The sequence below is a fragment of the Scomber scombrus genome, chromosome 5, assembly GCF_963691925.1.
Source record: "Scomber scombrus chromosome 5, fScoSco1.1, whole genome shotgun sequence".
In the NCBI taxonomy this organism is placed as follows: domain Eukaryota; kingdom Metazoa; phylum Chordata; class Actinopteri; order Scombriformes; family Scombridae; genus Scomber; species Scomber scombrus.
This window is the reverse complement of record NC_084974.1, coordinates 32,860,429-32,874,243: the sequence shown is the minus strand read 5'-3', so window position 1 is coordinate 32,874,243 and position 13,815 is coordinate 32,860,429. Positions and strand designations below refer to the sequence as shown.

Genomic DNA, 13,815 nt, shown 5'->3' with positions numbered 1-13,815 from the left:
TCCTCGAGTTCCTCGAGTCTTACCCAGGACTCGAGGGAAGTCTTACCCAGGACTTGATTGAAGCCTTACCCAGGACTCGAGGAAAGCCTTACCCAGGACTTGATTGAAGCCTTACCCAGGACTCGAGGGAAGTCTTACCCATCTCTCATCTGCAACAAGGCACCATAATGAGTTTCATACTGAGATGTTGCAGAGTCTTGAAATGGTTGCACTGTTTTGGTTGAAACATTTTTCAGTGTCCTCAGGGGGTTGGTACCTGTGGACTGATAGACTCTCAGGCCTCTAGTCAGACCCAATTTGAGGTCCACCAACCATTCAAAGCTTCCAAACTCTTTCCACACCTGAGTTTTTGTTCCTTCCACAGGAACTGCAGTCAGGACTCCTAATACTTGCTTGTTTATTCAGGTGTCCAGAAGACCTCCTTCACTCTTACTTCACCTCTCTCCACCAGCTGGTTCGCTGCATTTTCTGTTTAACCCGCAAATGGAAAATTATTAATGACATCTTTTATTATTGTTTTGTCATTTTAACTAAATAATGGGAGACTTTTATTGTGAAGAATTTACATTTACAGGAAACAAAATGTGTTCCTCACTAAATTAGCAGAGCTTCGTTACAGTCGCTACAGACGACCAGCAAACCTCCAACAGGTAAACTACTTATTTGACGTTGTCCTGCTGTGTAACTGAGTCATGGCTCAGTGTGAAGGAGATGATCATAGAAAGAAATCTGTTACCAGGCGACGTCGACCTGGCCTGAAAGTAGAAAAAACAGTTGGAAACCAAAACGTTCAGAGTCTGAAGCTGCTGCTGTTTACTGCTGCATACATTTAACTCATTATTTGACACTTTTAATATAAACATCTGATATTTTAACATTATATAAATGACTGAAAATAAGAAAAAGCATAATTGGTCCCCTTTAAATGAGAACACCAAGCTCTGGAAACTGCTGATAGAGATGTTTTTGGGGGCATTTAATGACTTAACTAATTAGAAAAACAACAAAAGATCAATGAAAAAAACAATCATTACTTGCAGCCTCATCAGTGACATTGATACCCCCCCTCTACACAAACACACACGGACACACGGACACACGGACACACACACACACACACACACACACACACACACACACACACACACACACACACACACACACACACACTGTGTTCCTGGCAGATTTCTTATTGCTTATATTGTCTGAATTGTTGTATTGTTGCCTTGTTTATCTGTCCGCCCACACTGCGTCTCCATCCAGCTCCGGTCACCTTCACACTCTCAAACTGCCTGTGGTGCATCTTTCAGAGGAAGTCATCATATGGTGCATGTTAAGCAGCCCGGCGCTCATTAAAGCTGCATTGTGTGCTGACTGAGGTTTGAATGTTGGCAGCAGAAAGGCCTGGCAGACTCCCATCATGCACTGCAACAATGCTCTGACCTCACTCTCTGTGTGTGCGTTGGCAGAGCCCCGAGCATCAGATCAATACTTAGAAATATGAGACGAGAAGTTTTACTGTCGTCTTCTCCAACAAGTCCAGGAAGAAGTACTATGATCATGTACTGCAGCAAAAGTACTAATACAGTAATGTACAATTACTACATTACAAGTAAAAGTATTGCAGGATTATGAGTGATGTAGTATGCAGTATTACAGTAAAAGTACTGCAGTATTATGAGTGATGTAGTATGCAGTATTACAGTAAAAGTACTGCAGTAAATCAGTATTTGGTGGAGCTGTTAACAACTCATAGACATCTGAAATGTGAGCCGACTACACACTGCTTTTTGGTTTCATCTTTAACAATGTGTTGTATTTATAAGCTTGTTATATTATCCATTGTGTCAAATCTGCATCTGAAAAGTAACTAAAGCTGTTAAATAAATGTAGTGGAGTAGAAAGTACAATATTTCCCTCTGAGATGTAGAAAGTAGCATCACATGGAAATACTACAGTGAAGTACAAGTACCTCAAACTATACTACAGTAAAGTACAAGTACCTCAATAGTACTACAGTAAAGTACAAGTACCTCAAACTCTACTTCAGTAAAGTACAAGTACCTCAAACTGTTCTACAGTAAAGTACAAGTACCTCAAACTGTACTACAGTCAAGTACAAGTACCTCAAGTACTGTACTGTATATGTTTCTTTATCAGCAGCTCAGGACTCTCAGCTGTTCTACTCAGTTTAATTTAATCTGGGCGTTTTATTATTTTCAGAGTCGGCATTTTCTGGCACAACTTCACCTGCTTCCAAGGTGAATGAAAACAGCCTGCAGGGTCGAGACTGCAGCAGTGTGTGATATAAAGAACGGCTTTATTATGAGATCAAGACTTTTATATCTTCTGGCCTTTATGAGCGTCAGATTAAACAATATAAGATGGATGTTATTATCTTCCTCAGCTTCCATAGAAAATATAAATATTTACAGTCAATATATTTTATGTTGCTATGGTTACAGTTCATCAATTATTCACCTAAATGTAAAACTTTTAACCCTGTAACAGAGAGCTCGACATCATCAGATACATGTAGTACACAGATAAACCACCAGGGGGCCTTTTATTTAATTCAATAGATGCCTGGTTATTTTTGTCTTCCTTTGCAGTATTTTTAGTTACTGATAATTCAAAAGGAATAATAACTGAATTAATTAAATGTTTTGTATCTTCTTTCATGTTGTGGCTGATTTAAGCTCTATGCAGGACCTTATGGGCTTAAAAATGATGTATTCAATTTTTTTTTTAAAGTGCTGTTACCATTTAAATGAGTCAATAAATAAATAAATCAAAACAACAACAAAAAAGTCACAAAATATAGAAAAGGAATAAAGTTGACGAGAGAACAAATTAAAAGATAAAAACTGAGACCAACATACGCGAGAGAAAATAAAAATTTAAGAGAGAATGTAAGAAAAAGTTTTATTATAAGTTAGAGTAAAAAAAAGGTTAAAATAGATTAAAAAGACAAAAGAAAAGTAAAATAAAAGATGATGTTTAATAAAAGACTAAAACAAGGTTAGAAAAGAGATTAAGAGACAAAAGTAACAGACGAAGAAAATCAATAAGAAGATAAAACTTATAGAATAATACAAATAAAATAACGTAAAGTAAAGTAGAAAAAATAAAAAGATAAAAAGTTTTAAAACAAATACAATAAAATAGAAAAAAAAAAAAGGCAATTCAGTTCTTAATCAAAAGCCAGGTTTGAGTTTCCTTTTAAACATTTCAGGTTAATTGTAAATATTCACTCACACTGTGATGGCAGTAAGGGGGCCGGCTGCTTCCATCAGGAGTCATTTAGGGTTCAGTATTTTACCCAAAGTCACTTGGACATGCTGACTGGACGAGCCGGAAATCGAACCTCCGATCTTCTGATTAGTGGACGAGCTGCTTTCCCTCCCGAACCACAGCTGCATGTTTTACTGTAATATGTAAAATATGTGTTAACACTGAGAACTCATTCCTTTGACGTCTCGGTGACCTTTCACCTCCAGTAGAAGCTGGTCTGTGTATCCCATCATGCCTCCTGGTTCGGGGCCCCCAGGGGTCTCCTGGCTCGGGGCCCATGAGGGTCTCCTGGCTCGGGCCCCCGGGGGCCTCCTGGCAGCCGTCCAGCCGACCTTCAGGACGGAGCGTCGGCCCCCGAAGACGGAGGGAGGAGACGGACTTTCAGCCTGAGTTGAAGGATGAGGATTTAATTACACCTCTGTCCATTCAACTGTCCATCCACACACTCACACACTCACACACTCACACACTCACACACACTCACACACACACACACACATACTGAACACACACACACATACTGAACACACACATACTGAACACACACACTAAACACACACACACACACACTGGTTCCCACATCACTCTGAGAGTCACCTCGTCTCGTGTTTTGCTCTGAATAGAAACTGTCTGTTTTTACAGGCTGAAGGTCGTCACGGCAACCACCAGCAGCACCCCCCCCCCCCCCAACATGCAAAAAGGGAAAAACCCCAAAAATGTCCTCCAGATCGTCAAACTAACAGATTCATTCTGATTGAAATATTTTTAACTGAGCTTCATCAGGTTTGTAGAGCCTTTAATACCAACAGCACGTCTTCTGTGGTACACTTCCCTTTCCTCACTTCCTTTCCTCACTTCCCTTCCTCACTTCCTTCCATCACTTCCCTTTCCACACTTCCTTTCCACACTTCCCTTCCTCACTTCCTTCCATCACTTCCCTTTCCTCACTTCCCTTCCTCACTTCCTTCCATCACTTCTCTTTCCTCACTTTCTTTCCTCACTTCCCTTCTTCACTTCCCTTTCCTCACTTCCCTTTCCTTTCCTCACTTCCTTCCCTCACTTCCCTTTCCTCACTTTTCTATCCTCACTTCCTTTCCTAACAAGGAAGGAAGGACAGATGGAGGGAAAGAAGGAATGAATGAAGGAAGGAAAGAGGGAAGGAAGGAAGGACAGATGGAGGGAAAGAAGGAAGGAAGGAAGGAGGGACAGATGGAGGGAAGGAAGGAAGGACAGATGGAGGGAAAGAAGGAAGGAATGAAGGAAGGAAAGAGGGAAGGAAGGAAGGACAGATGGAGGGAACATTTACCCTAACAGATGAAAACATTGGTTAGAAAATTAGAAAAGTCATCAAATGTAATAAGTTACATTACTTTGATGAAGTCATTGAAATAGTTACATTACTTATTACATTATAAATAGAGTAACTAGTAATCTAAAACATCTTTCTGCTTATAGATGTTATGTGTTGTAAGTGTTTGTGTCAGATATTGAGGTTATATGTTAGAAGCAGTCGTTGGCAGATTGGGTTTATTTTCAGAATTTACCCGGCAACAAGAAATACCACTTTCTGATTGGCTGGTAGGCTGCTGACTGAGAAACGTGTCTACGCCTCACTGTTCATTACTGTATATTATAGTTTATATTAATGTCTGTGCGGTGGGATCTGTCTCTTCTCAGCGTGAGAAACGTCAGGTGCGTGTGAACTGTGAAATGCGTGCGTCTTATGGTCAATGCGAGACACTTGAGAGCTCTGAAATGTTATCGTTACTTTAATAGTCATTTAACTGAATTAATTGTAGTGCATTAAATACGTTTTTTTTTCTTCTAGAAAACATTACGTTGTGTGAGGTATAACTGTTATTTTGGTGTAATGAGGTTGTTCCCCTGCTTAGGCTGCTGCCCCCGCGACCCAACCCCCGATAAAGCGGCAAGAAGATGGATGGAGGTTGTTATATTTATTATTTTAACGGCTAACGGTGAGCTAGCGGACCTATTAGGCTAACGGCTAATGGTGAGCTAGCGGACAGTTAGGCTAACGGCTAACGATGAGCTAGCGGACAGTTAGGCTAACTGCTAATGGTGAGCTAGCGGACAGTTAGGCTAACTGCTAATGGTGAGCTAGCGGACAGTTAGGCTAACGGCTAACGGTGAGCTAGCAGACAGTTAGGCTAACGACCAACGGCGAGCTAGCGGACAGTTAGGCTAACGGCCAACGGTAAGCTAGCGGACAGTTAGGCTAACGGCGAGCTAGCGGACCGTTAGGCTAACGGCGAGCTAGCGGACCTTTAGGCTAATGGCTAACGTGAGCTAGCGGACCGGGGTTGCAGTACCAATTAAACCCACTTTATTCATCAAATATCTTTATTTTATATTCCAACATAGACATGAACTAATGAATGTTTTCAAATGAGATAAATGTTGCTTTATAAGAAATGATCTCCCTTATAAATCATGTCAGTATCCATGAAAAACAGCTGCACTTAGATTCTGGTGCTGAATGGGAACACTTACCCTAACAGCTGATCTTAGATCTTAGGAAGGAAGGAATGATGGACAGAAGGAAGGAAGGAAGGAAGGAAAGAGGGAAGGTAGGAAGAAAGGAAAGAGGGAAGGAAGGACATATGGAGGGAAGGAAGGACAGATGGAAGGAAGGAAGGACAGATGGAGGGAACATTTACCCTAACAGCTGAAAACATTGGTTAGAACATTAGAAAAGTCATCAAATGTAATAAGTTACATTACTTTGATGGAGTAATTGAAATAGTTACATTACTTATTACATCATAAACAGAGTAACTAGTAATCTAAAACACCTGTAGAGAAAAATAAACAAACAGAGTCTCAGTCTGAACGATTTTATTGAGTAAACAGAAAATTGGCAAAATGACGTCAGACATTAAAACAGAGAAAACATGAAATATTGATTTGCTACTAACACACATACACACACACAGTCACTCACACACACACACACACACACACACACACACACACACATTAATGTTACTGAGTTCATTCAGGATTTCTTTTCATTGAACACAAATCACTTATTGGACTCTATTGATTGGTATTGATCGTCGATCAGCTGACAGGTTTGGATACAAAAAGTAAAAAAAATAAAAAGTAAAAAACCAAAAACAACATCTGTGGGGTGACTGAGGCATGCTGGGTAATCACAGAGCTTCAAACACGACATTTAAACAGCGCCCGATGATGTCACCGTGATGTCATCAGGCCATCTACTTAATGAGAGACCGCGTCCAGGTGCATGATGGGTGATCCACAGACACACAGCTGCTCTCTGAACGTAACACGTTGATGAAGATCGATGAAGATTGATGAAGGAGGTCAGCAGCGTGTCTCGTAGATGCCGCTGCGCCCGATGTAACGAACCCATTTGATGACATCATGATCGCTGTAGTTCACTTCGGCTCGAAAACCTTCAAGATAACGAACCTTCAACCCCGAAGGAGCGAAGGGTACCTGAGGAGGAGGAGGAAGCAGAGGAGGGCGATATACCAGTAATGAATAAACAGATCATTTAAATTTGTGTCAGTAATGAATCAGCTGTGACGTCAGAGTGACATCATCACTGTGATGTCAGAGTGACATCATCACTGACCTCAAAGTTCATGCTGATTGGAGGACGAGCCCACTTTTTCTTATCGTTGGTCGGCAGCAGCTCGATCTCTGCACTGATCTGAGACTCCTTCATCCCAGCCATCCTCTTTATCTACACACACACACACATTATATACACACACACATTATATACACACATACACATTATATACACACACAGTGAAGAGTCTTTAAATGTTTTTTGATCCGATTCAACCTGATAATTTTCTGTATTTATTCTTAAAAACAGATCATTTGATTATTAAATTAATGTTGATCAATTAATCAATTAATGGACTAATAGCTGCAGCTTTAGGTCGTTAAAGACGTTTCTGCTTTAAAGGGCCACACTGACCACCAGGGGGCCACGAGCTATGTAAATAAAGTTGGAGCAGACAGGAAGTACTTACTTCCACACGATGGCGTTCTCGCTGGCTTTATATTTGGCTTTACCCTTCATACAGATGAGCTGCACCCCACTGGTGTTCAGAGGGGTGGGGACACGCACCTGAGGAGGGGGAGGAGAAAGAAAAAAATGTAAATCAGGGTTTCCCACAGCACTTTACAGCAAAACGTATCATGGATTGGAAAAGAATCAGTATTTAACATCTTTAAATAGGCCAATGTGATTTGCCTCCGAGGGAAATTTTGGGGAAGATGTTCATCTGTCATCTCGGATAGCCGACAATCAACCTGTCGCATCAAGGTAAGAGAACTATTCATCTAAATTCTATAAATACTAGAATAACCTGTCAACTGTATGCTCGTAGTAGGCTACCCCCTCCCCCCCCGTCAGACGGCAACATCGTGAGGGACCCTAACCCTGTAAATGGTTCCTGATGTCCATGCTTCCCCAGAGTAAATGTAATATTTAGAACAATTGTATTACATTACCTTTAATTAATCATCCCAAACTAGTTGATATGGTGTTTTATTGAGAATTTACTGTTTTTAAGCAAGTTGAATTATTTGGTACAAAGTTTTTATGGTTACACCACTTAGACATTTTTGCCATAATCCTCTAATATATTCTCTCAAAATGGATTAAAAGCAGAAATTTGATGCTGGGTCCACAAAAAAAGAATGTGTGCAAGTTATTCATACGTTTATTTTCACATTTTAACCCTTTAAATTGAAACTAAACCACATGGACACTAACAAACATCATTGACCAGTTTGTACCTCGATCTTTTGAGCCAACAGAGACGACTTGAAGTTGGACTTGATGACGACTTTAACTTCCAGTTTGGTTCGACCCACTTCTCTGACCAGAGGGATCACTCTGAAGGGGAGGATGATGTCTTTGGTGGTCCGATACCTGCACACACACACACACACACACACAGTTTAGTAAAACACACACTTGTTCTTTACTGGATCATGTGACAGTGATGTGTGACCTCTGACCTCATGAGCTCGTAGTCTCCATCAGGTGGGATGAAGCTGATGCTGCGCTCAGAGTCGAACTTACTGAGACGAACACACTGATGGAAGGTGCAGTCATCGATGGCTATCGACTGCTTCCCACTGAGGACACAAACATCAATCAATAATCAACTATAAGTAATCAATAATCAGTAAACAATCATCAATAATCAGTGCTCTATCTTAAACATCAAACATGATGGTGACGAGTGTTTAATGATAAAAGTTCAGTTCAGGATTTTAAAGAAGCTGACAATGGAGCGGGCTGAAGGATCTGTTGCTATGACGACAGGTAAAGGTGGTGCAGTGTGACCTCTGACCTCTTGCCGGCGTCCTCGGAGCCCCCCCCCTTCCCCTGCTTATCGATGACGATCTTGTCGTTCATCCCAAACTTGCACTCCGGCATCCCGCTGAGGTAACTCTTCATCACCACCCGACCTGAGACGTGAGCACTCAGCACCTGACCTGAAACACACACACACAGGTTGGTGTGATGTCGCCCTCTTGTGGCTCAGTGATGAAGTGTCTCATCTTCACCATGAAGTATTGATCATGTGCATAAGTGTCATTTATTTCACATTTGTCTCTTTAATGTCAGTGATTTATGAATAACAGAATTAAGGATTTTACAGTTTTGCTAAAATTTGCTTAAAAAAAAAGCTCCTGAAACTAAACTAAAAGGTAATCACCAGTATAACCATTATAACTATAACCAGTATAAATCTGTCTCTGACCTTGTGGGGACTAACCATTATAACCAGTATAAATGGGTCTCTGACCTTGTGGGGACTAACCAGTATAACCATTATAACCAGTATAACCAGTATAAATGAGTCTCTGACCTTGTGGGGACATGAGCAGGTTGACGCTCTCCAACACGTCCAGGAAGAGTTCGTTACGTCTGTATTTGATTCCTTCTCTCCTCCAACCGATCTGACCCGTCACCTGACTGGTGATCTGAGACTGCTCCTCTTTGGACTGGGGGGGCGGGGCAGAGAGAGAGTGACAATAATTTAATATTTTCAAACATCTGTGTGTGTATACGTGTATGTTAGTGTGTATATGTGTATGTTAGTGTGTATATGTGTGTGTGTGGACTTACATGATGCTGACGGATCAGACGAGCAGAAAAACAAAGAAGTAAATGTATTAATTATAATTTGAGTATTTAATTATATATAACAATAATAGGTAATGACAATGTTAATGTAACATATAAAAGATAAAACACAGAGTATACATGTATTGATCACTGATCAGCTGACTGTACCTGACTCTTGATGCCTTGCTGGGTGATGAAGGTTTTCAGAGCTCCAGTTTCTGAGTTCTGAGGGTAACCGAAGTCCAAAATCTCTGCAGGACAAAACATCCGTCACAAACCCCGTCAATAAAACCCGTCAATAAAACCCGTCAACAAAACCTCCGTCAACAAACCCTGTCAATAAACCTCCGTCAACAAACCCTGTCAATAAAACCCGTCAACAAAACCTCCGTCAACAAACCCCGTCAATAAACCTCCGTCAACAAACCTTCTTCAACAAACCCCGTCAATAAAACCCCGTCAACAAACAGACACCACAGAAGAAGAGCGGGTCTTCACTCGGCGTTTCCTGTTTCGCTGTATTTTCTTTAGGTTTTGATTTTCTCATCCAACGCTTACAAAAATCAAAACCTAAAAAAACCACAGAGCAGCAGAGCGGTGGCGAGGATGAGGCAGCGTGACATCACTTCCTGTTAGAGAACACACACAAACACACGCTGCTGTGGACCAATCAGATTGTACCGTCCAGCAGCTCGTAGATGAGGACGAAGTTGTTCTTGACGTTCTCCTCGCTGATCTTGCCGAAGTAGGCGGTCATCACGTCACACATCTTGTAGAGGAACTCGAACACCATGGCGGCGTTGACGTTCTGCTTGGTGACGGCGGCGAGCCAGATGTTGGAGCGCTTCACGTGGAAGAAGCTGGTGCGGGCGATGTTGGTGACCGGAGAGCGCACCTGCTGCCGGGCGTGGATCACGTTAACCCGGAACGCATCCACGGCATTTCTCCTGAAGAAGAAGAACAACAGATTGATGATCACCGATATACACACATTACTACACACACACACACATATTTAACTACACACACACACACACCTACAAACATAAACATTTTTTTCTGTAGATCTGCATTGATTAGTCGATGAGCATTTTGATAACTGATTAAATGTGATTCTGCTTCTTAAATAACAGAATAACTGATTATCTGTGTAAATGATCAGCTGATGCTTAGTTGCAGTCTGTTCTCTGCACAGACGCAGGTGACATCATCACTGAGGCTCTGTCATCGCTGCAGGGCTGCTGCTGATGTTGTTGCCTAGCAACAGATACAGGCTGCAGCACGAAGCTCTGCAGCATCCAGAGGGAGGAGGAGGACAGAGAGAGAGGTGTACTATCTGAGAGACCTCCCTCTGACTGATATATTATTATATATGACATCATTAGATTATTAATAGTGAAGCATCAGTGTTAGAGCTGCATGTTACTGTTGTAGCTGCTGGAGGTGGAGCTAGTTTACACTACTTTATATACAGTTAGCTAGTTTAGTCCAGTGGTTCCCAACCTAGGGGTGGGGCCCCTCCAAAGGGTCAGCAGATAAATGTGAGGGGTGGTGAGATGATTAATGGGAGAGGAAAGAAGAAAAAACTAAGTTCTGATACACAAATGTGTTTTCAGTTTTTGGACTTTTTCTCTAATCTTTGATTTTTGCTGAAATATTGGATCATTTGAACATTTATTGATTTAATATTGATTAATCTGATTGTTGCTTTACAGAGGAAATATAATTTTATTTGCTTTGTTAATTTTCTTACTTCACTGATTATATTTCTGATATTAAAACATTGTCTATCCGTCAAACTTAATACCGATTGATTACTTGTGTGTGATCAATTTTATCATTTAAGCTGCGATTCAGGACCGCTGAGTTCTCCACCACGAGGCAGGACTTAGAAAAGGGGGTCATAACGGGATGCACAGTCTCCCCTTATCAGGGCATCAGCAGCGAGGACCCCCGATAGGAGGATTTAAGGATGTCGTTACCATAACAACCACAGCATCAGAGCCAGCATCATGGGCAGCGATGTTCTGCAGGTCTAAGAAGTGAAGACGCATGGTGATCAGAGAGAAGCCTTATGCCTGATGACACCCTCACCTGCCTGATGCAGGACCTTTAAAGACGGGAGGAACCTGAATAGTCTCTCTTCCATGCAGCAGGTTTATTTGATCCCTGTTGTATTTTGATAGTTTGATCCTGTTTTCATGGTTTTCTTTCTGTTTGGTTTAGTTGTTCTCTGTTTTTAATTTGGAGGGAAGAGCCCTGATCCTACGACCCTCTGTGGGCCGGTCTGGGTGTCTTCCCTTCTGTTTGTGTTGGCCGGCCCATCTCCATTAAGCTGGAGATTGATTTGTGGTCTGTTAATAAAATGATTATTTTATGACTCTAGTCATTATGTTCGGCCCTTTTGGGACGAGCCGTGTCAGACGGTCGTAACACCCAACATTAGAGCCAGACCAGGCGGGGAGTTCCGGTCCTCTGCAATGAGGCCAACGTGGAAGTAACTTAAAACTGCATTCTATCAAAAGGCCACCAGGGGGCGACCGTTTTGGTGTCAAAAGGACTTCCGTCTCTATACAAGTCAATGGAGAATTCACCAACTTCTCACTTGATTTCTAACCTCAGTAAACGTTTTCAAAATGTGTTTATGGTCTCAATCGCTAGTTTAAAGTCTATGAGCCAGACCGATATATCAATCAGCCTGACACTGATATCGGTATCAGCGTATACTAGGTGTGTGTGTGTGGGGGGGGAACGATACAGCATAGTATCGCGATATTTTGCATGACAATACTGTATCGATGCACTTTTATTGTAGGAATTTGGGGACATAATTTGCAGGTGAAAAAAGGTAACAAATTGCAATATATCGCAGCATATCGCTTTATATATTTAAAATCGCAATAATATTGTATCATGGAGCCTCTGGTGATTCCCATCCTTAGCGTATATGTTGTCTGATAGGCACCAATACATTTAACGCAAAATTGTATTCAAGTTTAACAATTCTATTCAAGTTTAACATATATGTACGTGGTTCTTTTGTTGTGTTTGTAATTATTTAATTCTCAGTGTAGTTTATTGTCTCTGTGTTTATAGTTAAAGTATCACAGTGTTTGAAACCACCCTGCAAAAAATGTGCGTTTTATGTACATATTCTGTATATATTAGATTATCCGTCAAAATGTTGAATTATCGGAATATCCTAATTTTTTAACTCCCTACTAATCGGTATCGGCCCAAAAACTCCAGCGTTGTTCGGGCTCTAGACGACATCAGCTCTGGACCGAAGGCCACAGAGCGACTGCATTAATGACATCCACGAATGCATTAAACAAGTAATTCTTTTAATTTACATTTCACTGTTAACATATAAAATACAAGTGGGGAGTTCCGGTCCTCTGAAATGAGGCCAACGCGGAAGTAACTTAAAACTGCATTCTATCAAAAGGCCACCAGGGGGCGACTGTTTTGGTGTCAAAAGGACTTCCGTCTCTATACAAGTCAATGGAGAATTCACCAACTTCTCACTTGATTTCTAACCTCAGTAAACGTTTTCAAAATGTGTTTATGGTCTCAATCGCTAGTTTAAAGCCTTCTTCAATGCAGTATGATGTTCATTTGGGACATTTTGGTCTCCCTGATTTTATATGTGACGATAAAGCAGGGTATGCATTAGGGCGTGGCTACGTGGTGATTGACAGGTTGATTGGTTCACAGGTTCAGGAGGGCGCCTCATGCTCCTCCTGATGCCCATATAAGTAGAATCCCTGTTTTTATTTTTTCCCAGCATGCACCTGAAATTTTCAAGATGGCGCTGCTCAGATCCGATACTATTGGCCTCCGAGCAGCAGTCCACAAACCAATGGGTGACGTCACGGATGTAACATCCATGTTATATACAGTCTATGATCTAAACGTTGTAAACACGTTGTTTAACTCACCCGATGTCATCGCGGTACACCCGAGAGATCAACACCTCCCCCTTGTGGTTGTAGATGAAGAGTCCTCCAATCATGATGAAGGCTCACTGCGGACAGACGGGAAGTAAACAGTCGAGTTAAAGGTTTATTATTTAAGCCTGAATGTTTGCAGTTAAATCTTCTCTAATTCCCATTTCAATCAACTTTTATGTAATTATTTTTGCACTTATAAATAGATTTAGCAGATTTCTGGTTCAATAGGTATGACTTTTAATATTTGTGCATGTGAGTGAATAAGCTACAAGAGAGATGCAGCAAATTTAATCATATGTTAACATGTAATAACAATAAAGGCATTCTATTTTATTCTCTTAAGACTTTTATTATACAAAAATATTACATATTTTTAAATTACGTCAAATTATGTATTAAAAACACCACTAACATGTTCAT

The 13,815-nt window shown here is 41.0% G+C and overlaps 1 protein-coding gene across 1 annotated transcript; it reads right to left on the bottom strand.

The window, feature by feature from the left end:
* Window positions 1–6,135: 6,135 nt before the first annotated feature.
* Window positions 6,136–13,464, bottom strand: LOC133980081 (AP-2 complex subunit mu-A-like). The gene is made up of 11 exons (XM_062418652.1): window positions 13,384–13,464; window positions 10,124–10,389; window positions 9,611–9,693; window positions 9,443–9,448; window positions 9,183–9,318; window positions 8,661–8,805; window positions 8,323–8,442; window positions 8,098–8,233; window positions 7,327–7,423; window positions 6,917–7,029; window positions 6,136–6,777 (listed from the first exon to the last, which is right to left on the bottom strand). The coding sequence occupies exons 1-11, from the start codon at window positions 13,455–13,457 to the stop codon at window positions 6,643–6,645; spliced, it is 1,311 nt and encodes a 436-aa protein (XP_062274636.1). The 5' UTR covers window positions 13,458–13,464; the 3' UTR covers window positions 6,136–6,642.
* Between the last annotated feature and the right edge of the window lie 351 nt (window positions 13,465–13,815).